A 27292-nucleotide genomic window follows, 5' to 3' on the forward strand; every position below is an offset into this window, starting at 1 on the left:
ACTTTAGCTAATGGGGGCCTCCTGCTGCTGCCGCACCGCCGGAGCCCGATTTCTGTTCTTATCCTGAAGCAAAGTTCTTAACCTGAAGCACTATTTCTGGGTTAGCGGAGTCTGTAACCTGAAGCGTATGTAACCTGAAGCGTATGTAATCCGAAGCGTATGTAACCTGAGGTACCACTGTAAGTATGTTCATCACGTGCTGTATTTCAACTACTGAGGGACTGCAAAAGTGATAATTGTGCAATGTGTGTGTGTGTGTGTGTGTGTGTGTGTGTAGGCGAGAATTCATTGCATGATGAGAAAAAAGCGTGCCCTCACTGAATCCACCCACAGAACTGGAATTTTACCTCAGAGCACCTCTCACCACACCCAGATTTGACACAGAACTTCAGCGATGCATGACAGTTTGAGAACAGTTTGCGTGAGGGGATTTCCGTCCATCCTGCTCTCACAGTTGCCAAACGGGTGCCTGTGGTTAGCCATGGAGCAGGATTCGCGCACAAGAGCCCTTTCCCCTCCTGTGATTTCCAGCAACTGGTATTCGGAAGCATTTAGTGGCTCCAACTGTGGACGGCAGAGCATAGCCATCGTGGTTATTGATTGATAGGCCTCCCTTCCCAGTCATTGCTTGATGGATTCCCAGATTGCTTGATGGACCTGTGTGTGTGCATGTGCAAACCTGTTCCACTATGTGAGAGAGAGCATGAGGTGGGCACACCAGATTGGGGCATGGCACCTCCTTGGAGTCTTGGCCAATGGTGCCTGCAGCCCCATAGGCGCCGACTCCATGGGGCCTGAGGGGGCCCGAGCCCCCTCAAAAAATTGTTTGGGGGGGCTCCGCCCCCCCAATAAACTCGGGCGCCCCTCCAGCAGAGCGCCACCGCCGCCCCTCCCCCAGCCCAAATGCACAGGGTTGGGCTGCATGCCTCCTGCCCTCCCTCCCGAGCAAAAGCTCCACCCAATTTCCTTCGGAGCTGATTAATAGGCGCAGCACGCTCTCCCCTATTCGCTCACGAGGAGGCGGCGCCACTTTATCTGCATATTCATGGGCTTATTTATTATTCATGAGCTTTCCCGCCCCCCCCCCCAATATTTTTTATAAGTCCGCGCCCCTGTGCAGCCCTGGGGTCAAGGATTAGGGTAGAATTCAAGAAGAGAAGACCCAGTGAAATTAATGTACCTAAGTTAGTCATGTCCATAAGTTTGACTGGGTTTGCTCTGAGGAGGGCTAACTTTGGAGTAATAGCAATTGCAAAGTAAGGGGGGTGGGTTGGAGGGCCAGAGCAGAGAATTTACCCTTCCTGTAAGCAACACAGCCCCTAACTTCCTTCCAGGGGAGTACAAACCCACCCAGAGCTATCTTCTTCCCCACCTCCTGAATGTGAGAACATGGGACACATAAAAACTCTGTCATTTCAGGACTTAGGTTCATCTTCTTCCCTCAGTCTGCACAGGTCTCTTTGGCTCCAACTAGTAAGTTCCCCCCTGCTCTTGGCTCAGAGGGTGAAAAGTTTGAGAGGGCCTTCTCAGTAGTGGCTCCCACCCCGTGGAACGCCCTCCCACCAGATGTCAAGAAAATAAACAACTATCTGACTTTTAGAAGACATCTGAAGACAGCCCTGTTTAGGGAAGTTTTTAATGTTTGAAGTTTTATTCTATTTTTAGTGCCCTGTTGGGAGCCGCCCTGAGTGGCTGGGGAAACCCAGCCAGATGGGCGGGGTATAAAGAATAAAATTAATTAATTATCATCATCATTATTATTACCATCATCATCATCATTGGCATTATCATCATCATCATCTCATGGCAGATCTTCCAAATAATCAGTTTGGTGTGCGCTAAGAGATGGCGGCTGCAAGCTCTTCACTCAAGCCACTTCTGGACACTAAGGGTGAACAAAAGACCTACCCCACGTTGCCAGAAATGTTGTGAGACAGAAGGTCCAATGCTGTGGTGGCAAGCCCAATAAACCACACCAGGGTGGGTGGGGGGGGAAATAAGAGGATTTATTTAGTTTGCAGTAAGAAGCTACAGGGGAATCAAATTCCAAATCCTGCACAGGTTTTGATGGTGTGTTTACACTCTTTATACAGCTTAGTTCAGGCTTCCTCAACCTTGGCCCTCCAGATGTTTTTGGCCTACAACTCCCATGATCCCTAGCTTGCAGGGCCAGTGGTCAGGGATGATGGGAATTGTAGTCTCAAAACATCTGGAGGGCTGAGGTTGAGGAAGCCTGGCTTAGTTACATTCTATGATTCTGTTGGCTATGAGCATTTAGTGTAAGAGACCCCTTTTTCTGAAGTGGCCGTCTTTCACTCCTTCCGTTTTGGCAGAGAATCCAGACACTTTTGTTGGCAACTCATTCCATTCCAAACTTTCCTCCAGAATGGCAAGGCGAAGCTTGTCCTGCTATTGTCTGTTCCATAAACTGTTTAAACTAGCACTTTCCTGTTTTTCAGACACAGTGATACCTCGGATTAAGAACTTAGTTTGTTCTGGAGGTCCATTCTTAACCTGAAACTGTTCTTAACCTGAGGTACCACTTTAGTTAATGGGGCCTCCCGCTGCCACCAGGCGATTTCTGTTCTTATCCTGAAGCAAAGTTCTTAACCCGAGGTACTATTTCTGGGTTAGTGGAGTCTGCAACCTGAAGCATCTGTAACCCGAGGTACCACTATAGCAGCATTCAAATGACAAGTGTTCCTCCAGTTCCCACGATAGTGCCCGGAGTGGATCGTTCCTTCCACCCAACACCGATTTGGTGTGTGTGTGTCCCTGCATTATTGCAATACCTTATCCAGTGTCCAGCACTTCCTGTCCTCTGCTTGTACCCACTGTTTGAGGGAAGCAAACCTGTGTTGAAGCTTCCTGCAGCGACAGAGTCTAGTCTACTTCATTAGCATAGCCAGGTGATCCAGAATCCAAAACAGGATTCTGAAGGAAAGGTAAAAATATGAATGGAAAAATCCTCCAGCACCAAGCTTCATCTGAAATGAGAAAGATGTGACAGAGGCAAGTCTCTGTCTCCTGTGTTTTGTGCCAGTGCCTCTTCACTTGAGATTTCTGGGTTTGGGCAGATGAAGGTGATGGACTATATGACATTGGCCGAAATGACTGGCAGAATCCGTGATCAGGGGAAAGAGACGGCGGAAGAAGATTGGAAGAAATTCAAAATCTATCTTAAGAAATATTACAAAATTGATGAATGCTAAAATGTTGAGGTTTTTAGAAAGAAAAGGAGATTACAGCGACAAAAGATTAAGTTAAAGAAAAAAATAAAGAAGGAACACATTTGATAAAATTAAGTTTAGGATTTGCCGAAATAATTTTGGAAATTGGGATGTAGAAAGGGGAGGTTTGGGGGAGTCCGAGAAGTGAGGTTTATGAAAAAAAGGATATGAAATTATACATGTTTGTTTGTCTTTTTATTTGTTTGTATTGTTCATAAAAATTCTGTAAAATCAATAATTTTTTTTAAAAAAAGAGATTTCTGGGTTTGATTTTCTAAACGTCATTCCCACTAAATACCCAGATGGATCTTATCACTAAAACAATCCTCAGATATTTCTGTCAGTTTGCATTTTTTAGTACAGAAAGTATTGATCTGATGCGTAGAGATCTTTCCTATTCTAATTAATTCAAGAGGGTTCTGGAAGCTTCTCTGTGTGAAAGAAACAAGCAGAAGGTTCATGAAGTTTGGGTTATTCCTTCAGAGAGAATCAGAGCACAGCTGGCTTAAACTGGTTCTCTGATCTCTTCTGTCAATGTCATGCTGACTATAAAAATAGGCTTGAGGAGCCCCGGTTTCACTTCCTCTTTCTATCTCTTTTCTTTCTGGTGTGGTGTTCTGTACATAGTTTGCTTAGTGTTAAGGTTTAGACTTCTTACAAGTTATTGTAAGTTTAAGTTAAGTGTTTAAGTTTTTACTCTGCTAACTATACGCTGGAATCTGCCCTGGATCAATATTGAGTAAAATTCCATGACAATTTCCAGCTCTACTGTTTAGTGCTTTTGTGATAAAAAAATAAGCAGACCCACCCCAGCCCACCCCCCAGCACCCAAAAAAATGATACACAACGAGAACAGTCTTTTGTAACAATTTCTTTGTTCACTGGGGTGTTTCAGCTACAATGGTCGATTGTCTCAGTGGTTATCTTCCTTTGTGGTTTCTGTGGAAAGAAACACAAGTTTATTTTCAAAGCATGCATACGTACACCAGTCTATAGTACAATACCTCAACTTTATATCATGCATTTTCGTGGATTGGTGGTGCTTCCAGCAGGAAGCCTTTAACACTACCACTGAAAGCTGTAAAAAAATATGCAATTGACTTTCTACACTACCAAGGCTTTAGAGCAGGGCTGAGGAACCTGCGTCCCTCGAGACATTTCTGGATTACAACTCCCATCATCCCTGACCATCTGTCACACTGTCTGGGCTGATGGAAGTTGGAGTCCAACAACATCTGGAAGGTCACAAGTTCCCCACCTCTGCATAGGCTGCAGTGCTCTGTCCACTCTAGGGGACAGAACATGGTGTTACACAAGGGGGTGTCCCCCTAAACACTGGAATTAATAAATGCTAGGATTTGGGGTTATTTGTGATGTGAGGGGAGAATATAAGCTGCAAAGGAATTCCTGGGTAGCATGGCCAAACTAGGGCAGTTAAGACAGCCATTATGGGTCGTTAACAAGACACCAGAGTCTGGAGATTTGGAAGGCTGCCAGGATAACTGCTCTGGGGGAGGTCAAGGGGCTTCTGGGAAGAAGAAAGGGTGGGCTTCATCTTGGCGAGAGAGAAGGAAGGATTGCCCGCAATGCTTTGGGCAATGCAGTAAGATCTGGACCCGCTCCATGCAGACCGAGGGTGTAAATAGGTGGGGGGGATCTATTACTTAAAGCACAACGGTCACCACTGTGTCTTCTATTCTCAAAAGGGACACAGACCCTATGTAGGCGCCTGAGATCCTATTATGCGCTCTTGCCACAGGTTGGCAGAGAGAGGGACAGGTGGCAGACTTTTGTAACAATAGTTATATGAGCGAGAAGGAGACATTCTTCCTCACCCTGCTTTCCTTTCCTAAAGCACTTGCAGGTTCTTGTCAAGAGTGGCTCTGTTGTTGTTTTTTTGTAAAGGAGGCAAATGGATTTCCTGCCCTTTCCTTGTGCTTTTAAAAGTTACGATTCCATCATGTATTTGTGCTGTTGTTCTTAATGATACAATGGAATTACAGTCATACCTTGGAAAATGAATGGAATCCGTTCCGGAAGTCCATTTGACTTCCAAAACCAAAGCGCAGCTTCTGATTGGCTGCAGGAAGCTCCTGCAGCCAACCGGAAGCTGCGGAAGTCCCGTCGGACGTTCGGGTTCCAAAAATAGTTCACAAACTGGAACAGTCACTTCCGGGTTTGCAGTGTTCAGGAGCCAAAACATTTGAGAACTAAGCTGTTCAAAAACCAAGGCATGACTGTAATTAAAAGTTAAGTGCTCTTGAAAGGAGGAATGATGTAGTTCAAAGCAGCTGAGCACACTAAGGTAAGGGGGACTAAGGGTGGGGGATAAGATAAAAAAATACCCCTCACCTCCCCTTTACAGATCACAGGACACTTTAAAGCAGCCTTCCCATACCTGATACTCTTCAGGTATTTTGGACTATAACTTCCATTGAAAAGAAATTTGAAGATAGCAATTTGGGGGGCTGGAGGGGAGGACTCCCATGTTATGGAGAGTTAAGTGCTAATGGAAGAATAATAAATAAATAAACAGGGTGCTTGAATAGGTCTGGTTCAACTTCACATCCCAGGTTCAGTCCTCAGCATCTTCAGGTAGGGCTGGGAGAGGATCCTTGCCTGAAACCCTGGAAAGCGGCTGCCAGTCCAGTGTAGACAATACAGAGCAAGATGGATCAATGGTCTGATTTGGTGTAAGGCAGCTTCTAATGTTCTTGAGAAGCGACTCAACCCATACAAACCAGCAAGTCACAAGAGCTGCTTTGTTCCATACCTGCGCTGCAGGGGGCATTATATTCGACAGCTGCATGGTCATCTGAGCGAGAGAGAAGAATTGCCTGTGAGATGTTACGTTCTCCTTTATTTCTATGCCACCTCGCAGCCCCAAATCCCAGTGCAATGAAATAAAACGTGCAGCAACGTTTAAGAGAGCAAAATATCAGTAACATATTGAAAGCAATAAAAAACAACCCCCCAAAATTAGAAAACAAGGTCAAGGACTCCTGGACAGTCAAGTCCAGTCAAAGGCGACTACAGGGTTGTGGCACTCATCTTGCTTTCAGGCCAAGGCAGCCGGCGTTTGTCCACAGACAGCTTTCTGGGTCATGTGGCCAGCAGGACCAAACCATTTCTGCCGCAATGGAACACCATGACGGAAACCAAAGCACACAGAAACATCATTTACCTCCCCGCCGCAGCGGTACCTATTTATCTACTTGCACTGGCATGCTTTCGAACTGCTAGGTTGGCAGGAGCAGGGACTGAGAAGTGGGAGCTCACCCTATCGCAGGGATTTGAACCGCCGACCTTCTGATTGGCAAGTCCTAGGCTCTGTGGTTTAAACCACAGCACCTACTAATTACATTTCTTGCAATGTCCTGGAATGATGTAACATTGGGAGCATGGTGGGAAATTAAAATGGCAGCTTAGAACCCAGCGATCTTGGGCTACTTAGAGCCCAGGGTAAATTTCAGCCGCAGTGGACCCTGTCAAGCTGTGGAGAGCCCTGGCAGCTGCCCATGGATGCCAAGTACTGGGGAAGAACAACTTTAAAAAAAACCACCACAGAAACAGAGCAGCTGAGAGACTGAAGCGCCCTGGCAAAGTTCTGTGGGAGCAAAAAGTCAGGACTGCGGAGTCATGATGCAGTTGCATATTAATGGGGAGTAACCAGTCAGATGCTTACCTGGATGGTAATAATCATAGACTTTCACTATCGCTGGCTTAAGATCCAGCACGTCAATTTCTTGCTCCACAGAGAAAACATAGGTTTGAACAGTGCTGTCCAACTAAAGAGAAACAGAGTGGGGCAAAATATCAGATCTAGCTCTTGCAACCACTCCTACAGAACACAACCCTATTATACATACCTGCTTTTCCACATTCCTAGACTTCTGAAATGAAGTCTCTTAAGCCACCCCATCCCAAGTACTCCTGGTCCAAGTTTCATACCATAGTTCTCACCTGATCCAGGTAGATGCTGATCTTGTCAGGGTCAAATTCCACCTTCTTTACGTTGGCTTTCCCTTCCAGCTGTCAGAATATAGAACAGCAGGACACAGTTAAGGAACATCTTGATTGTGATTTTGTTTATACCAGCCTTATGCTGCAGCCACTCATGAGATCTGTGCATTCATGCAAAAGGTGAGGTGTGGGCTGCTCAATCTACAGATTTGCATCTTTGTTTTAATACTAGGGATGGCCAAATTGTGGCCTGTAGGTTGTTTCCACCACGTTACTTCCCTGGCTGCATCTTTTTGCTAGGCAGACCTGAGCCTCCATACATTCCACCTGGCAGAAACCCTTCTCCGTTCAAAGGAGGAGAATGCCCCAAGACCTTTGCGCCTGAGAGGGCTGCTTGCCATCAGAAATTGCACACTGTTTTTGGCCTAGACAGGACATAAGAGAGCAATTTCGAGCAAGTGCCTCTCTATCTCATCTTGCACTGGAAAGGACGCCTAATGGGTTGTATAAGCAACACTTCAGACATGCGTTCTCCTTTTTCTTTTGCCAGGGGAACATTTCAGATTCTTCAGTGGGTAGATGCTTCCAGCAAGCCAGATATGGTGCCAATCTGAGAGGATTTGAGGTAAATGGCTGTAATGGTTCTAGGGGTTGCTCATGCGTAAGCAGGTGCCTATCTCCCCGGCTGGGTGCAAACACCTGGCTGGGTTGCCAAAGTGAACCTTTTCTGTCCGGACAGCCACTCACCCGTGGCTGACTCAATTGCTGGCAGAATCCGTCAGTGGGCGTTTCTTAAACTTCTTCCAGCAAAGAAGTTCTTTGACGCCTAGTCTCCGCCTACCCTCTCTGCGCGGAAGCCTTCTGCGCAGGGAGGGCGTGGGCAATGGAGGACCCCTACTCTCCCCGCTGGTCCTAGGCAAGGAGTCATGAGACTGCCTCGCCACTTCCCCCAGCTGCCCCCCTTCTCCCCTGGTGCTACGCTGATTCTCTTCCCCAGAAGATGGGCTGCTCCTCCCGATCCCTGGACGCTCTCTGGAATACCTCTGGCTTTCGCTCTCCCCCTCCAGTACTGATGGCAGTTCCCTGACAATGGCCATAACTGGTTTTTCACAACAAGCCTAAAGCAGCATCTCCTAACAGATCATTAATGGTAAAGGGACCCCTGACCATTAGGTCCAGTCGTGGCCGACTCTGGGGTTGCGATGCTCAGCTCGCTTTATTGGCTGAGGGAGCCAGTGTACAGCTTCCAGGTCATGTGGCCAGCATGACTAAGCCGCTTCTGGCAAACCAGAGCAGTGCATGGAAACACCGTTTACCTTCCTGCCAGAGTGGTACCTATTTATTTACTTGCACTTTGACGTGATTTTGAACTGCTAGGTTGGCAGGAGCAGGGACCGAGCAACGGGAGCTTTCCCCGTCAAGGGGAATCGAACTGCCGACCTTCTGATCAGCAAGTCCTAGGCTCTGTGGTTTAACCCACAGCGCCACCCGTGTCCCCTAACAGATCATTACTAGTGTACAATTTATATGACCACTAACAAATGTTAGAAATGCATCTTGCATGCACTGAGGAAGGGCAGAAGATGGAGGTTCGGAAGACTTTCTCACCTTCTTCACAGACTTCTTCAGCGGTATGAATCCTGATACCATGTTCACTTCTATCAGGGCCATGTTGCTTGTCTTCCGTTGACCTGTGTAGCTATCGGAGGAAATGAGTCAAGTTTCAGTAAAGAAAGCAACCAAGGGGGAGATGAGGCTCAATGGCTAGCATTTCTTAACAGCTTCCTAGGGGAGCTGGGTGCAATTCTTCATGCCACTAAAACCTTACAGGCTGCTTCTCCCTGTGTTTATCTGAGCTCAGGAACCAACCGGGGTAAAATTCCATACCTCACTTGTAGTTGGATGTCGAAAAATTTCCTGGAAGCCTGGTTGCATTCCTTTGGCGACGTCTCCACACTCAAAGCAAAAACATTGGTCTGTTCAGGTGAGTAGTTAAATCGAAGGGTAGTCTAGTGGAGAAAAAAAAGAATGTTTTTATTCCCAGCTCCTGTTACCTTGTAGCAACAATATCAAGCAAGTACTGTACTACGTTGTGCAGAAAAAGCTTTTCATCCTTGCAATCTTAAAAAGCACAGTGGACAGATCTAGGGGTGGTATATTTGCATAGAGCTGTGGTGCTTGCATGCATATGAAACATACATATCATTCTTGCCAGTCTGCATTTCTTAGAACAGAAAGTATTGATCTGATGTGTAGAGATCTTTCCTATTCTAATTAATTCAAGAGGGTTCTGGAAGCTTCTCTGTGTGAAAGAAACAAGCAGAAGGCTCATGATGTTTGGGTTATTCCTTTAGAGAAGCGGAGTACAGCTGCTTAAACTGGTTCTCTTATCTCTTTCTGAAAGGTAACATTGACTATAAAAGGAAGGCTAGAAGGAGCCTGGGTTTCACTTTCTTTTTTGATCTCTCTTCCTTCTGGTGTGGTGTTCTGTATATAGTTGTCAGAGCTGCTTCAAGATCCTAGCTCACAGAGGATCACGCTAGCCAGCGGTCATTAAGTAAAAGTCTTTATTGAATTACAGTTTCCATTCTCACGCTGCTGTCTGCAACTCTACGTCTACTAGCTAGATCGGCGAGGCTCCGTCTGAGTCTCCGCCCCGTGCGCACCAACTTAATATCCTAGCCTTGCTCCACCTTTTCCTCCTGACTGTCCTCCTCTGGGTCCCTCTACCCCCCGGGGCTTCTTCCTTCCGGGATTCTTCGGACGCTGACCCAGACCCTTCTGCCTCCTTGCGCCGGGCTTTAGGACCCGGTTCCCTTTCGGGGCTGCTCACTGCGCCGCCTTCCTCTGCATTTGAACTTGGCGCGCGCGCCCAACCTTCCACTTTCCTCTTAACCGTTTCTTCGCTCCCCGATGGAGGTGTGGCCACTCCTGACTCCTGCCCTCCCTCCTGTGGTGAGCTGCCAGCGCTTCCCTCCTGGCTCCTTTCCTCTTCCCTGCTTCCTGGCGGTGACGCTGGTCCCGATTTCCAGCTGCTCCCCCCTGAGTCTCCTCTGGCTCTATCTTCCTGGGGTGCCTCCCTAGACGCCCCCCTTGCCCTGGCCACTGGTGCTCCTTTCTGTGAATCCTCTGATTCACTGGAAAGACTGGGAGATCTCGGGTCGTCGTCATCACTCATCCTTTCCTCTGTCTCCTCCCCTTCGCTCTCTGTTTCCTCCCTTGCCCGTGCCTCTGCACCTAAACCCCTGACATCCATCCCCCCCTCGAAGCCCCCCAGTCCCCCCTCCCCTCCTTCCGGTGCTGGAGCTGGGGGCTGCTGTTGCAAAGGGACGAACGTCGGATATCGGTCGCTTCCCGTGGCAGGCCTCCAGCGGAACTCTTCCAGGTCTTCCTCTCTGCTCTCGTTGACGACAGTCACCTCCTCTTCCATCTCTGTGCCGCCGTGCTCGAAACCAGGGTCGTCCCCGAAAATGTCCATGTCCGTCTCTCCCGCACTTCCTCCAGGCGGCGTTGCTCGGCCGGAACAGTCCAGCCACTTCCTGCGGAACTGCTCCTCCGGCCTATCGTCCCACCAATACGAGGGTTCTGAGACAGATCCCGAGGGTGACCCCTCCGGGGAACGGACGTCTCGTGTTGGTTCCTCGTCCGAGTCGAACCCCCTGAACGTGCTGTCCGAAAGCGTGGGCGTGAAAAGCCAGTCGTCGAAAAAGTCTGCTGGCATAGGTCTATGTGGGAAGAGGGCATGAAACTCGTCTTTGAGCAGAGGTTCGTCTAAAGCGTAGCCCGGCACCCAGCTGTTCGCACTGGCCGGGGTGCCCTCCCTGGCGAGAAAGTATTCTACTCCCTCTTCCCCCCATCTGGAGTCCAAAATCTCCGTGACTTCGTTGATGCGCTCCTCCTGTGCCACTCCCGCGTGCCCCGTTCCTTCTCTGAGCGGACTCGGCGCCGTTCCGGGTTCCTGGAACCTGTGCGGTGCCTTGTAGGGAGTGAGCACCGATCTGTGGAACACCGGATGCATTCTGGAACCCTCCGGAAGCGCCAGCCTGAAAGCCACCGGGTTGACCTGCTCTTCGACTTGGTAGGGCCCCAGTTGTTTATGCCCTAGTTTCTTCTTGGCCAACGACCTGGCCGGCACTGCGTGGGCTGCTAACCAGACCCAGTCTCCCACGTGGAGCTCTTCGCCAACCCTTCTGTGTTTGTCCGCTTGTACCTTGTATGCGTGTTTAGCCAGCTCCAGGTGGCGCCGCAGCTGATCGTGGACTTCCTGCAGCTCCGACGCGAACGCATCTGCTGACTGCGGCTCCCCTTCTCCCCTGCATTCCAGTCCCGGAAAGGTTCTAGGGTGCCGCCCGTTGTTGGCGAAGAACGGCGTGACGCCCGTGGATACGTGCTTCGTGTTGTTGTAGGCAAACTCTGCAAGCGGCAGGTAATCCACCCACGTCGCAGGCTGTTGGTTTGCATAACATCTCAGGTACTGCTGCATGATGGCATTGGCTCGCTCCGCTTGCCCGTTGGTCTGCGGGTGTCTCGCCGACGCCAGATTGATCTTGACGTTTAGGAAGCCCATCAGTTTCTGCCAGAAGTTCGAGATGAACTGCCGCCCGCGGTCGGACAGAATAGACCGTGGCAGACCGTGAACCTTGAACACGTGGTCTATGAACAGTTTGGCGGTTTGCTCCGCCGTGGCCACCTTAGCACACGGAATGAAATGCGCCATCTTGGAGAACAGGTCCACCACCACCAACACTGCCGTCTTGCCCCTTGAGCTGGGCAGATCCGTGACAAAGTCCAGAGCCACCCTTTCCCAAGGTTCGACCGGAGTTTGCAGCGGCTCCAACAGTCCAGCCGGCGGTTTGTGCACCGGCTTTGCCCTCTGGCAGGTGTCACACCTCGCTACGTAGTCTGCGACCTCCCCTCTCATTCCAGGCCACCAGAAATCCCTGGCTACTAATTCCACCGTCTTCTCCTTGCCAAAGTGCCCGGCCGTGGGTGCGTCGTGCAGCTGCTGTAGCACCTTGGCTCGAAGTTCGTCACCCGGCACGTAGATGGCCCCTTTACGGATGAGCAAGCCATCTCGTAGCTGGAAACCGTCGGCCGCTGCCTTGCCCCCTCGCACCTCTGCCATCTTCGTTTGTGCGAAGGAGTCCCCCTGCAACGCTCGCCGCACCGCCTCTAGGTCCACGGTCGCCGCGGCGCACGCCCACACTGTCGGTGCAAAGATGTGCATGGCGGCCGCTGGTGTTGCGTCCTCCAGATACTGTGGCTTGCGGGAGAGAGCGTCTGCCATGATGTTGGTGTCCCCCGGGACATACTCTATTCGGAAGTCGAAGTCCGCAAAGAACTCAGCCCAACGTATCTGCCTCTGGTTCAGGAACTGTGCCGTGCGCCAGTGTTCCAGATTCTTGTGGTCCGTGCAAACCTGCACCGTGTGCTTGGCGCCGATCAGAAAGTGCCTCCACGCCTTGAACGCTGCATGAATGGCCAGCAACTCCCTGTCCCATATGGTGTAGTTCTGCTCGGACTTGCTGAGCTTCCTGGAGTAAAACGCTCCCGGCCGCCACACGCCCTGCGGGTCCTTCTGCAGCAGGACCGCCCCCACTGCTCTGTCCGAAGCGTCTGTCTCCACCCTCATCGGCATGCTGGGGTTGACATGAAGCAGCTGCTCTTCCGACGCGAAGAGACGCTTGAGGGCCTGAAAGGACTGCTCCGCCTGCTCTGTCCAGATGAACTTCTTCTTCTTGGAGCTAAGGGTGTCAGTGATGGCCGCCGTCTGCATCGCGAAGCCCTTGATAAACTTGCGATAGAAGTTCGCAAAGCCGACAAACCGTTGGACCTCCTTCCGGTTGCGTGGGCTCTTCCAATCCAACACCGCTCGAACCTTGGCGCTGTCCATGGCGAGCCCCTTGGCAGACAGCTTGTAGCCCAGAAAATCCACCTCCGGCACGTCAAATTGGCACTTCTCCAGCTTGGCGTAGAGCCTGTGTTGCTTTAGCCTGCCCAGCACTTCCTTGACGTGCTTGTCATGTTCTTGCTGCGACTCCGAAAAGATCAGGATGTCATCCAAGAAACAGACGCACGTCTTGTAGAGAAGTCCCGCCAACACGTGATGCATAAATGCTTGAAAAACGTGAGCGCCATTTTGTAGTCCAAAAGGCATAACTCTGTATTCGTAGGTACCCAGTGGCGTGAACATGGCTGTCTTCCACTCATCACCTTCCCGCATGCGAATGAGGTTGTACGCCCCCCGCAGGTCCAACTTGGTGAACACCTTTCCTTTCCGTACCTTCGCCAGGAGGTCGTCGATGCGGGGCATGGGGAAGTCCGACGGCTTGGTCACACTGTTCAAAATCCTGTAATCCACTACGAGTCTTTTTTGGGGCGTGTCTCGCTTCTTAACAAAGAATACAGGACTGCCCCCCACTGCCTTAGACTCCCGGATGAAACCGCGCTCCAAATTATGAGCGATGAAGTCTTTGAGTTCCTGCAGTTCGTCCTCAGACATGGAATACAGCTTCCCTTTAGGCAGCGCCGCCCCCGGCAGCAGGTCAATTTTGCAGTCATATGGTCTGTGAGGGGGTAGCCTGTCCGCCTCCTTCTCGCAGAAAACTTCCAGAAATTCTGCGTACTTGTGGGGAATCGCTTGCAGCGTGCCTAGCAGCAGCTGTGACTCCTCTTCCTCTCCTTCCTGCCTGGGTACGATGCAGTGTTCAGCACAAAAGGAAGAGCCGAAGACCAGCTGCCTCTGGAACCAAGCCATCGTTGGGCTGTGCTTGTCCAGCCAACTCATACCCAATACAATGGGCGTGTCAGACAGTTGAGTGACGTTGAAGCTGATGACTTCCCTGTGATTCCCAAGTCGCATCACCATTGGTGGCGTCTGCTTCACCACTTGCCCCCCTAGCAGCTCCCTGCCATCCACCGTGACAACCTGCAGGGGCAGTGTGGCCGGCAGCAACTGCACAGCGTGCCTGTCGACAAATTCCTGCCCTATAAAGTCCGCGTTGCTGCCGGAGTCGATGGTGATTGGCACGTCCATGGTGATTCCATTGGGCAGCTGGAGAGATGCTGTGAGCCTCACTACTGGTTTGGGCGGGAGGGGGTTCACTGGCTGTAAAATTTCTGGGGACTGCGTCACTAACACGTCTGGCTGGGCCCCAGTGCCTCTTCCTCCAGCCAGACATTGTCGTTTCCCTGCTGTGGTCCTCCCTGCTGCGTTGCTGCAGTCACCATTGCTGAGGCTGCAGTAAGCTTGTGGGGCCTCTGGGGACACTCTTTCGCCATATGCCCTGGCTGCTCACAGACGTAACACTTCCTGGTCCCTCTAGGAGGCTTCGCCTTCACTGCTGCCGGTGCTAGGGCTCTGGTTGCTGACTGAGCCCTTGCACCTCCAACCTCCATAGGTTCGGCTCCTCCTCCTGGCGGAGGCGTGGATTGCGTTCGCGCTGCTTCTCTGGGAAAGAAGGAGGGGCCCCCGGCTGGTTCGCGCCCTCCACGTCCTTCGTCCTTGCTCCACGGACGTCCTTCCAGCCTCACCCCCACGGCCAGTGCCCTCTGAACGACCTCCTGGGTGGTTCGGGGTCTCTCCCCCCTCGCTCTCTCATCTTTAATCGAGTTGTGCAGTCCCTCCCAAAAGAGGTCTCTTACAGGAGCCGAATCTCTGTCCCATTCCAGGGCGCTGACCAAGGCGAAAAAGCGTGCATGATACTGTCTGACGCTGGCCCTCCCTTGTCTCAGCCCATGCACCTCCTTCCGTGCAAGATCAATGTCAATACTTGATAAGAAACACCCGTCCATCGCTTTAATAAAGGCATCCGCATTCTGGAGCGCCGGATCGTTATCTCTCCATAAATTGCGCAACCATGCTTTCGCCTCCCCATGCAGATGGGACATGATGAACCCCACTCTCTCCTGTTCATCTCTAAAGTCTTTATGCAACAGTTGCAGTGCGCACAGTACGTCGGCTCTAAAGTTGGGATACTGTTGCAGGTTCCCATCGAAGTGAGAGAGCAGCCCGCCTGTCCGTCTCGCCAACCCAATTCCCTCCTGCCGGGGTGGTTGCTTTGCCAGTACGTCTAACCTGACCTGGAGATCCCTGCAGGCGGCAGCTGCCTCGTCCTCTCTCTTCCTGGATGCGAGAACCTCGGCGTTCAGTTGTGCCACTGCTTTTCTGAGGTCCTCTATCTGCTGCTCAGCCGTCATGTCTCCTGCCGTTCGTGAGCTCGCTAGTGGGCGCCTGTTTCTCTCCTCTCCTCGAGGCTGCAGATGCCCACAATGTGGAGACGGAGCCTACTGTCAGAGCTGCTTCAAGATCCTAGCTCACAGAGGATCACGCTAGCCAGCGGTCATTAAGTAAAAGTCTTTATTGAATTACAGTTTCCATTCTCACGCTGCTGTCTGCAACTCTACGTCTACTAGCTAGATCGGCGAGGCTCCGTCTGAGTCTCCGCCCCGTGCGCACCAACTTAATATCCTAGCCTTGCTCCACCTTTTCCTCCTGACTGTCCTCCTCTGGGTCCCTCTACCCCCCGGGGCTTCTTCCTTCCGGGATTCTTCGGACGCTGACCCAGACCCTTCTGCCTCCTTGCGCCGGGCTTTAGGACCCGGTTCCCTTTCGGGGCTGCTCACTGCGCCGCCTTCCTCTGCATTTGAACTTGGCGCGCGCGCCCAACCTTCCACTTTCCTCTTAACCGTTTCTTCGCTCCCCGATGGAGGTGTGGCCACTCCTGACTCCTGCCCTCCCTCCTGTGGTGAGCTGCCAGCGCTTCCCTCCTGGCTCCTTTCCTCTTCCCTGCTTCCTGGCGGTGACGCTGGTCCCGATTTCCAGCTGCTCCCCCCTGAGTCTCCTCTGGCTCTATCTTCCTGGGGTGCCTCCCTAGACGCCCCCCTTGCCCTGGCCACTGGTGCTCCTTTCTGTGAATCCTCTGATTCACTGGAAAGACTGGGAGATCTCGGGTCGTCGTCATCACTCATCCTTTCCTCTGTCTCCTCCCCTTCGCTCTCTGTTTCCTCCCTTGCCCGTGCCTCTGCACCTAAACCCCTGACAATAGTGTTGAGTTTTGGTCCTATTATAAGTTATTATAAGTTTACGTGAAGTCTGCTGCAACTGGATTTCTTATGGACAGTGTCAATCCTGGATGTATTGGATTTGTGACCATTGTGCTCATTCGCCTTCAGTGGAAGTAAAGCTCTGCTGGATGAAATCCAATTGCCTCTGGTCTATTTTTGGGGGGAGGGAATCCCGCAACATGTTTATTTTTTTACGCTGCTAACTATACATTGGAGTTCTGCTTTGGATCAATATCGAGTAGAATTTCAATGAAACACCTTTATTTTCATAGCTACTCATCCCCTGTGATTTCCATGAGATTACCTGCACATAAGCACAGCCGTCTCCTGACACCTCCACTTTGTATTGACCAGGAACCTCTGCGAGAGGCGCCTGTTGCAACACCAGACGGTTCTGCTTGTCCACATGGAATTCGTGCTGGAAACCCCCACTGGATTTCACCAGGACCTTCACATCGCCTGTTTCACGATAGGTCAAGGCTGCGTACTTGGGTAAAGCCTGCAGGGCAACCACTGTGTCCTGGGGAAAGCAAATTGTCATCTTGGGTGTGGTAGGTGCAAGATTCTTCTTTAAAACCATCAGGTAAATCACCCATTACTGGTAATTTTGGCAACATGTAGCAATCATTCTCATGCATATGCAAGCGTAGCTGTTTGCAATGAATGAATGTGCAGGGAGATTATAAACAGGCACGGTTACTGATTATTTAGATATGTGACTGCACATCTTCACGTGCATATCTGCATGGAACAGTCCTGTGCTATATTTTATCCCCCTTTTCCATAGTGTTCCAAATGCTATCCTTCTTCATCATATTTTTATGGGTCTTCTTTCCATGCCATGATTTTGTGGCCCAGTTTGACACAAGGCATATAATAGTGTAATTTGCCGAAAGATTAAAATTTAACCAGTTCCCTTATTCATTTATTGCATCCCATGACACTTTACTTTATGTGGTTCACTTAGTATCATGTTCAATAATTTCAACAAATAAACAAACATTTTAAAACAAAAATTGTCACCAATACCGATTGCATTAGCCGAGGCAAATTCAAGTCCTTCAATTTAATGTGACAAGCCTCCGCTGCCAGAATATATTTGTGTTATTCACATGGAAACACCAAAATGTACTCGGCAAAGAAGAGTTCTCCTTGTCTGAGATGCCTCCCCTTTCTACAGAGGAAAGATCTTGCCTGTTACCTGTGTGGAAGAAAAGCCTCCGTATGGATTCTGTGCTTTGGTGAGGGAACGCACAATCTGGGAGGCATATGTGATTTCATCGGTGGACACCTCTGGTTTGGAGAGGTAACTCAAGAGAAAGTAGGCTGTTGTCTCTACATCTGAGAGGGATATGGCCCCATCTACAAAGGAGGTGGAAAGAATGAAGGAGAACATCGTTCAGTAACAGAACATAAAAGTAAGCCAGCTCTACTGCTCCATAATAGCCCAAATCCTTCTCCATTATTCCTGAGAATCCAAAGACCCTGATAATTCTGGAGGGTTTATTTTCTTATTTCGCAGAGATTGAAAAAAGACATGAATTGACATATGTATAAGTTTAGATGGGAAAGGCAGCAAGTGACGTGCTCAGAATATAGGAACTCAAGAGTGGTTTGTGAGAGCCATGCAGTTTAACTCAATCAGCTCAAACCTCTTTACAAGCTGAGCTTCTCAGATAGACTAGAGTGAAAAGGCTTGATTACCTATTTCCTCCCAAGGTAAGGGGAAGTAGCCTCACTAAGCCTGGCAGGACAGCTTGCTCTATGGTATTAACCCCTTCATGCATTAAGTAGACTTAAGCATGTTGTTTATATGAGGCTGGTTATCCCATAGCACCTTCAGAGGAAAGGGCTAATATTCAGAATGGGGCATCGGAAAAGGAAGCCTGGAAACCAGGCTTGCAAAACAGCAACCTCCAGAACAAAGATTGTACTGAATGAAATAATCCCTCCTACCTGTTTTTTCAGCCTGTTCATCTAAGGCTGTTAGGAGCTGATGCCGTATCTCTGTGTCTCCAGCCAAAGTGAAGACATAAGCTAGCAAAGCCTTGGAATAGCTGTTCTCTGCAGAACTTAAGTTCTTCTTAAGGCAGGCTAAGGCGTTCTCTACCATGGTATCCTTTAAAGCAATTTTTTTTTTAAAAAAATGGAATGACTCAATTAGCTTGCAGCTTGGATATGATTTCATAATATCCTATATGAGGGGGCAGGCTTTATATTACTACATCTTATGTATATTGTTGGAGAGGTAAGCTTCAGGATGCTGAGCAAGAAATTACTTAAACCCAACAAGCTGACAAGCGGTGCACGTTTTTCTTTCCTATTGACCTGAAAATCCCCAGTCAGGCATGCTCCTGCACCTTTAACATTCACACGAAGCAGAGAAATAAACTGGGCTGATTGTAGAGCATGAAGGCCAAATGACCTCTTGCTTAAGGTCACCCAACAAACCAGCTTCTAATTTTCAAGTTTTTGGCATAGCCTTCTCAAATTGTAATCAAATTCAGTTAACGGAATAAACATGGTTTAGCACAGGGGCCAACAAACTTTTTCAGCGTGGGGCTGATCCACTGTCCCTTAGACCTTGTGGGGGGCTGGACTATATTTTGGAAAAAAAAATTATGAACGAATTCCTATGCCCCACAAATAACCCAGAGATGCAATTTTAAATAAAAGCAGACATTCTACTCATGTAAAAACACCAGGCAGGCCCCACAAATAACCCAGAGATGCATTTTAAATTCTGCTCATGTAAAACCACACTGATTCCCGGACAGTCCGCAGGCTGGATTTAGAAGGCGATTGGGCCAGATCCAGCCCCTGGGCCTTAGTTTGCCTACCCATGGTTTAGCACAGGCTTCCTCAACCTCGACCCTCCAGATGTTTTTTGGCCTACAAGTTCCATGACCCCTAGCTAGCAGGACCAGTGGTCAGGGATGATGGGAATTGCAGTGTAAAAAACATCTGGAGGGCTGTGGCTGAGGAAGCCAGGTTTAGCATGTTAAGGGCTTTCAGTGCTCACTCAACTGCCTAAATGCCAGGAAATGGATGAATCAGTTCAGTTGCATTGATGGCTTCAGTTGCAAACATACTGTTATGAGTTGTGGGGGTGGGGTGTCAGTCCGGATGATGCCCTGAGTCCCTTCCAATTTTCGGAATCCTGTATCTGTTATGGTAGAATGCATGACAGCAAGCTTGCCAAACCAATTCCTTTGTCCAGCTAATGGCTTTGGCTGACTAGCTAAGCACCATGAGGAACATAACAAAAGAAGTTGCTCTTTGGCATAGAACAAATGAATGGGCCCTTCCCTGCCCCTCACCTAACTGCTAAGTAGGAGGACTGTTATGTACTGAGCTGAATCCTAGAACAACAGGATCTAGAATGCAGCAGTCTGATTGGTCCGCAAGAGCCACCCAATCCAGCTCCAGGTGGAAGTGCATCAGTGACCTGACTGGCCTGCAGGAGCAGCCAATCAGGCTTCTGAAGGAGGTGAATCCGCAACCTGATTGGCCTACAGGAGCAGCCCGGAATTAGCCAATCACGCAGGGCCCATTGTGTAAATAATGTATATAAAGCTAGACGTTTTGGGGAAAGTTTCATTCATTGCTACTATGAGCTGAATAAAGAGCATGAAATCCACACTCGACTTCGAGTATATTTCAAGGACAAAATAATAATAATAATAATAATAATAATAATAATAATAATAATAATAATTTATTTATACCCCACCAATCTGGCTAGGTTTCCCCAGCCACTCTGGGCAGCTTCCAATAAAACACTAATATACAATAACCTATTAAACATTAGAAGCTTCCCTAAACAGAGAGTCTGATTGGTCCGCAGGAGCCACCCAATCCAGCTCCAGGTGGAAGTGAATCAGCGACCTAACTGGCCTGCAGGAGCAGCCAATCAGCAACCAGAGAGTTCTGTGCGAGTTGCTAGAAACAGACACACAGAGACATGCTTGCTCTGTGCTGCTTCCAAAGCTCACACTAATGTAGAAGCAATATATTTTGGGGTGTGAATGCTCCTCCATCCTACGCTCAGGTTGTATATATAGGTAAAAAGAACTGTATATCCTAAAGACAGTCCCCGCTGATCTTCATTCCAAGGAATCTGACCTCTGGGCAAGTGCTTGAACCCCAGAAATCTCTTGCTGCATGGAGATTGGGGTGGCATGTATAAATATTTTTAAAGCACACTCAAAGCGCATTCTTTTCCTCAAAGAAATCTGGGCAATTCTAACTCTATCTATCTCTTCTAACTCCAGCAACCCTTAACAAACTACAGGGCCCAGAATTCTTTGAGGTGGGAAATGTCCTTTGAATGTGCACACAACCCATGTGTCTATTCCAGTAAACACGTCTATTCCTTGTCTATAATGTTCATCCTTTGGATCCTGGGTTAACAATGGACTAATGAGGAAGGCCCAGAACTCTGTGGGGACTTACATTCTTGCCCAGTTCCAGCAGTGAGGCAGCAATGTAAGCTGTTAGTGAGAAGTCATCATCCACGCCACCCTAAGAATGGAAGAGAGAAGTCAAGCCAGGGGACTATGAGAGCCATTTCCTCGCAGTTTGGAAAACAATGATCAGGCCTTGAGTATATGACTATTTTAAGCATCACTTATAAGCACCAACATGATTCACTCCTGTCTGTGTGAAACTCCCACCTTAAATGTCAGGAAAGGTAATTGCAAGGTATCGCTCACGCCCCAAGGACGTTTATACAAGGAGTGGCCAAAACATTCCTTAGTCAGGAGGAATCGGTCATGCAGCACAGGAAGCAGGAGAGAGATCTTGTAAAACTACATTCATTATAATTTGTTTTCTTTCTGTTAATCGAGATTTTCTGACAAAGGCACCAAAACATATTGGGCCTTGGTTGTTCATCAGCTACTGCTGTTTGCGTGGTGAGTTCCCGCCCCCCCCCCCGGGAAATAAAGACACACCTCCATAGGCATAGGACAAGGCCACGTTCCCCTGAATCCTTTACCGGACTACCCTTCGATCTGGGTAGTCCTTCCCCCCCTTATAATCTGCATAACAATACCCCTACCAATGCCTAACAGCCAATGCCCAGGAAGTTGTGACGATTGCTACGAGGTAGGCGAAAACCAGTTGGCTGGTGCCAATTTGCCAAATGGAAAAATTCCTACCAGGCGCCTTGATGGCGACCAACCGCAGTCCATAGCAAGGTCGGAAAACCTAGCCTAACGGGTGGGTGGGGTGGGAAAACCCGGTCAGCTGTAGCACGGCAATCCAAAGAGGGCGGTCCTCGGCCATGCTGGCCCTAAATATGGCGGGCCACGCCCCCCGGTCTAGCCGATTGGCTGGCTGGGGGGAATGACGCGGCCAAGGATTCCCCTAGTATCACAGGGAGGGACTTGAAGCCTGCAACCCCACCTCCTCTCTAGTTCGGAAGTGGCTTTCACAGGAAGGAAATAGCAAGCTGCCTTCTTCTGCACCAGAGATTCTGCCTGACAGAGAAACGCAATTGCAGGGTGGGAGTGACCCTCAGCCTCCACTGCTGACCTTGTAAGGATGCTGAGAGAGGACAGGCAGCTCCCTTCTTGCACTTCTCAAGACAAAAGGCAACAGGAACATTGCTAATGATTGCTCCTCTGGACCCCTTTATTAAGAGAGCACCAGCATGGTCTAACCTGGGGACGGATTTATGGGCTTATATCAGCTTCCTGTTTCAGGTGTACAGAGATTTTTACTCCAAGTAAAAAAGACACAGGTGGCACTGTGGGTTAAACCCCAGAGCCTAGGACTTGCCGATCAGAAGGTTGGTGGTTCGAATCCCTGCGACGGGGTGAGCTCCCGTTGCTCGGTCCCTGCTCCTGCCAACCTAGCAGTTCGAAAGCACACCAGTGCAAGTAGATAAATAGGTACTGCTCCGGCGGGAAGGTAAACAGCGTTTCCGTGCGCTGCTCTGGTTCACCAGAAGTGGCTTAGTCATGCTGGCCACATGACCTGGAAGCTGTATGCCGGCTCCCTTGGCCAGTAAAGCAAGATGAGTGCTGCAACCCCAGAGTCATCCAAGACTGGACCTAATGGTCAGGGGTCCCTTTACCTTTACCTATCAGCTTCCTGTTTCAGGTGTACAGAGATTTTTGCTCCAAGTTTCTATGAATGGATGTCTACATTAACAGCACAAAAAGAGGCAGAGTTTACTGAGGTGAGCATGTTTTTTGGACAAGTGCCAATGCAGGTGTTCTGACAGACACTGTTTATTTTATTATACATGTAGTGCTGCTTGGTACTACCATGAATAAGCATGGGTGGTGCTGTGATCTAAACCACTGAGCCTCTTGGGCTTGCCGATTGGAGGGCTGGTGGTTCGAATCCCTGTGACAGGGTGAGCTCCTGTTGCTCTGTCCCAGCTCCTGTCAACCTAGCAGTTTGAAAGCACACCAGCGCAAGTAGATAAATAGGTACCGCTGCGGTGGGAAGGTAAACAGCATTTCTTGCGCTCTGTTTTCTATCCCAGTGCTCCGTTGCGCCAGAAGCAGTTTAGTCATGCAGGCCACATGAGCCAGAAAGCTGTGTGTGGACAAACTCTGGCTCCCTTGGCCTGAAAGTGAGATGAGTGCCGCAACCCCCATAGTTGCCTTTGACTGGACTTAACCGTCCTGGGGTCCTTGACCTTGACCTTTTACCTTTTTACCACAAATATCTGTCGTGGCTTTAACAGCATGTTCAAGAAGCTTCACACACAGGGCATCAGAGGAATCCCTGAGCTAGCTTGTGCAATATGACCAGACCAAGCCAGGGCCATTAAGAAACAAATCAGAACCATTGAGAGCCATTGGCAATGCAAGAGAACTGACCCCCTTTTGCCCTGAGGTGTGAACAGAGACTGGGGGTTTGGAAGGTTGCTAGGGTAACTGGGTGTGAGGTGACAGGAAAAGAGAGTTTTTAGCAGGGTGTTCTGGGAAGAAGAAAGAGTGGGTTCCATTTTGGGGAGGCTGGCTTGGGGAGATGTCTTGGACTCCATGGCTGCACTGCTGTGGACAACAAGCCCCTCTTGAAGTGACCATACTGTAAGATCTGGTCTCCTTCCATGCAGACGAAAAGTGGAAGTAGGTGGATAAACCATATTTCTTAAAGTTATGAGAGTCTTTGACACGTCTCAATTCTCCAAAGGATCACAGGCCCTGGAACCCCCTGTAAGTTTGCTACTGCTCAGCAGAGAGGAGGAACCAAACTTTTCTAACAGTATGGTGCTGTTATCATAATTCACACTGCTCTTACCTTCAGGGCATTGTTGAAGAGACTCCCCACACTTTCAAAGCAGCCGCTGGGAAGTTGGTGCTTCCCCAGCCAGCCTACAGCCTCCTGAATGTGCTTCTCATCAACAGAGATATAGGCATTTGCATGGCCCAAGGCCTTAACCACAAAAGCTGTCAGCCTGCAGAGCGGGGAAGGGAGCGGAGCGGGACAGAAAGTGGAGGAGGAGAATCAGCTCCAGTCTCAGACCCACTCAAAGCAACAGCCACAGCTTTGCCCAACTGGCACCAGCTCAGCTTACTCACCAGGTATTGCCTTCAGCATCGCTCTTCCCAAAGGCACTGTAGGAGCCATCGTCATGTTTGTAGAGGAGCTCACGTTGGTACCCTACAGAAAACAGGGAAGAATCAGTACTATCGGTTTGGGAATATGCAAGTTAATGAGGCTGGTTTGCTGGATGCAGTGAGTAGTAGTAGTAGTAATAATAATATTTCTACCGCGCCCATTTTGCTGGGTTTCCCCAGCCACTCTGGGCAGCTCCCAACAGAATATTAAAAACACAAAAAAACATCAAATATTAAAAACTTCCCTAAACAGGACTGCCTACAGACGCCTTCTAAAAGTCAGATAAAGTGGTACTTTGGTATTCAAATGGCTTGGCTCCTGAATGAATCGGCTCCTGAACGTCGCCAACCTGGAAGTGAGTGTTCCGGTTTGCAAATGTTTTTCGGAAGCTGAATGTCCGACGCGGCTTCCGATTGAGTGAAAGAAGCTCCTTCAGCCAATCGGAAGCCATGCCTTGGCTTTTGAACCATTTTGGGAGACTCCCGGAACAGATTAAGTTTGAGAACCAAGGTACCACTGTAGTTGTTTATTTCCTTGACATCTGATGGGAGGGCGTTCCACAGGGCGGGCGCTACTACCGAGAAGGCCCTCTGCCTGGTTCCCTGTAACCTCACTTCTCACAGTGCGGAAACTGCCAGAAGGCACAGTAAACAGGGACAGGCGCATAGGCCAGCACTCTAAACGCTACATCACAGTGGCTCTCATTTGTATCCTATCCTTGCAATTAACAGCTGGTGTACATGGGGCTTTTTCTAGAAAAATAGCACTGCTATTCCATCCCCCTTTGCTATCTGCACAGTCCATGCCAGCCCTCTCCTCATTTTTCTGACAGAGAAATGCTCTACTCACCACTCTTCATGTATTCTATTGCCTTCTCTTTGATCTCAGGAGTCACTTGGTTCGTTTTCTCCAGGTATTGGAGGACAAAGATGTTGGGAACAAATTTTACCATGTTCTGCTCACCACAGCCAAAGGGCATTTGAAGTAGCTGGTCTATGTTTTCTAGCGCAGCACCCATAATGTCTCCTGGATGTTGACAAAACGATGGAAGAAAACGTTGTGAGCACTTTCCCCAAACTCCTGAAGAGAATCTAGGAAAAATCTCCTCTCTGCTAGCAACCTGCCACCTAAAATTCAAAGAACTGTGTCCAATAAAATCTGCTTAGATAAGCCCAGCATCTGCATGGCCAGACTTGTCAAGAAGTTCCCATGCATCCAAGGCCTTGTCAGCATCAACATGGGCATCTGATCTGGAATATCCTGTAAAGCATGTTTTTGCCTTGGAAGTTGTGCGGGGGACATTACTTTTGTTTAACGTGCATATGGAGACAACAGGCTCTCCTCCAACACTATGCACTTTTATTTAAACATGTGGAGATTATGATCAAGACCCCGGGATTCCTGATTGTGCTGGCTCTCCTCTGACACTTAAAGGAATGTGCACAGGACAGAGCCTGCCCCCAGGCTGCCTCTCTCTCTTATCCATCTTTGTTCTGCGTGGTTTGAATATTGGTAATGGACTCTCATCTCTCATGTGGCCAGAGATGGGGCAGGAATGTGGGGGCAAATTTCCTCACCAATGCAGGAGACGGTAGCTCGGCCAGAGCCCTCCACAACAGCTCCAGGCAGCTTTAGAGAAACCTCATCATGAACTGGGTCCCCTGAAAGGAGATGGAGAACAGGAATTAATGCAGTTGAATACACTAACCAAGTGGTCATAATCTGCAGTTGGACTTGCACACAGCAAAGATGGGACTAGGAGCTTGCTAGCTCAGAGAGTCTGTTTTTAGCTACTGTGTTCTCTCAACTGTTTTTCCACCCCCTCTCCATCCCATCCCTACTCCCCTTGGCAAGCAGAGAGACAGAGTGTGTGTCTTTGGTCTCTTTTGCATCCCGCTACTGCCCTAGGGAAGAGACACGTCTCCAGCCCAGTGACAAGCAGAGCAACACTTCGTCTTCTCTCCAACTTGCGTTCTCTGGGGCCCCATCACAAGCCAAGGTGCCCTGAGCAAGGGATGCAGCCTAAGCACACCTGAAGAGCAGAGGAAGACATTGTGGGTCTCTTCTTCAAGGACGCCTTCTGGCTGTGGGAGGAAAAGAGAATGGGATGGTGAGTGGGGCTGCTCTCTCAGGGGAATAATCTCCTTCTACCTTCTCTGCCTTTCCCCTGCTCTCGCAATTGCCAGGCCTTCCAATTGATCACAGCCCCTGGCTGACATCGCCTTAGACCTGGAAACAGGGAGGCGCTGCAAAAATCCAAAGGCCCTCTCCTGCCCAGCACCCAATGAATACAATTCTCCCCCCCCCAAAAAAAAAACAACAACACCTGTTTAGGGGAGACCCAGAGTTCTGAATCAGCTGCTGGCACTTGATAACTGTGAGCCAAAGTTGGACATCAGGGGCTGAAGGCCACATAGACACTGACCTTGACCAGCAGGGATTTGATCACTGTGTCTGACCGGCCTCGCGCAGGTGTGGTGGAAATCTTATTGCCACACAGCTCATGCGTCTCCTCTGCCTCGGCGGTGATTGAGAGATTGACGTGCCCTAGAGGAAGGCAAAATTGGCACAGACTCATGATGAGTGCCAGGAGCTCAGGGAGGGGAAGAGGCTGCTTGGAGGCCAGAGCCTTAGTCCAGCCCCACATTCGCCAACATGCCCACCGTGCCTTCAGTCTGGAGAAGGATGTAAGGGACAGAGGTCGGAGTATAGGGGGTTCTTGAATGGAGACGGACCCCCAACCTCTCCTTTGTAGCCCAGTCCCCAAATCTGCCCTGATGCACAGCTGCCATTAGCAGAAATTGGGGAGGGACACCATCTGGGATGGGGAGGAAACAAACCCATAGCACATGCAGCAGGCGGCATTTTTATTATTTTCCATATTCCACTTAATGCCCAGTTGGCTTCCAAACAGAAGAATCCATTGGTTCTGCCAAGTGTCCTCAGATGACAAGGTCTTTGGGGAAGAAAGAGAGGGACCCTTGGCAGCCTCAACCCCACAAGTCTCCTCCCACCCACTCAGGTGCCTCAACCTCACCCAGCTGAGTCGCCGTCACGTTCCAGGAGAAGGTGTGGGCCTCCTCAGCACAGAGGCAGGTGCTGAACTGGCAGGCCGGGCAAGGCTTCACATCCACCTCCTGCGACTCCAGCAGCTTCACTCTCACCTGGGAGATGCAGCAAAATGACCCTCGTGAAGAGAGGCAGAGAGGCAGGCAGAGCAGCGAATCCAAGGCAAGGGGCAAACATTCAGAGAAGAGGCACGGGCAGCACAGGAGGTGGCCCTATGCTAGGAGTGAGATCCAGAGCCCCATGCCTAGGGTGCACATTCCCACACTGGGAAGCTGAGTAGGGCGTAGACTGTTTCCAGTAAGACCTCAGTGAGTGGGGTCTCCTTGATCTTTGGGGGTACCATATTAACATGTGAGGAAGGCCACCCCAGATCAGACTGG

The 27292-nt window shown here is 49.7% G+C and overlaps 1 protein-coding gene across 2 annotated transcripts in view; it reads right to left on the bottom strand.

Annotated features, from left to right (window-relative positions):
• Window positions 1-4088: 4088 nt before the first annotated feature.
• Window positions 4089-27292, bottom strand: part of LOC308576598 (alpha-2-macroglobulin-like protein 1) — a 59885-nt gene continuing 36681 nt past the window's right edge. For both annotated transcript variants that reach the window (XM_081176159.1, XM_081176158.1), the window contains 17 exons: window positions 26881-27007; window positions 26269-26390; window positions 25876-25927; window positions 25421-25504; window positions 24693-24869; window positions 23804-23885; window positions 23523-23679; window positions 20715-20783; window positions 18216-18378; window positions 17461-17621; window positions 16564-16779; window positions 9081-9202; window positions 8802-8892; window positions 7194-7262; window positions 6916-7018; window positions 6004-6045; window positions 4089-4169 (listed from right to left, as the gene is read on the bottom strand). In XM_081176159.1, coding sequence (XP_081032285.1) covers window positions 4144-4169; window positions 6004-6045; window positions 6916-7018; window positions 7194-7262; window positions 8802-8892; window positions 9081-9202; window positions 16564-16779; window positions 17461-17621; window positions 18216-18378; window positions 20715-20783; window positions 23523-23679; window positions 23804-23885; window positions 24693-24869; window positions 25421-25504; window positions 25876-25927; window positions 26269-26390; window positions 26881-27007 — 1863 coding nt within the window. In that variant the 3' untranslated portion in view covers window positions 4089-4143. The remainder of the gene's footprint in view (window positions 4170-6003; window positions 6046-6915; window positions 7019-7193; window positions 7263-8801; window positions 8893-9080; window positions 9203-16563; window positions 16780-17460; window positions 17622-18215; window positions 18379-20714; window positions 20784-23522; window positions 23680-23803; window positions 23886-24692; window positions 24870-25420; window positions 25505-25875; window positions 25928-26268; window positions 26391-26880; window positions 27008-27292) is intronic.

This window comes from Podarcis bocagei (assembly GCF_964188305.1).
Source record: "Podarcis bocagei genome assembly, chromosome: 17".
Classification (NCBI taxonomy): Eukaryota; Metazoa; Chordata; class Lepidosauria; order Squamata; family Lacertidae; genus Podarcis; species Podarcis bocagei.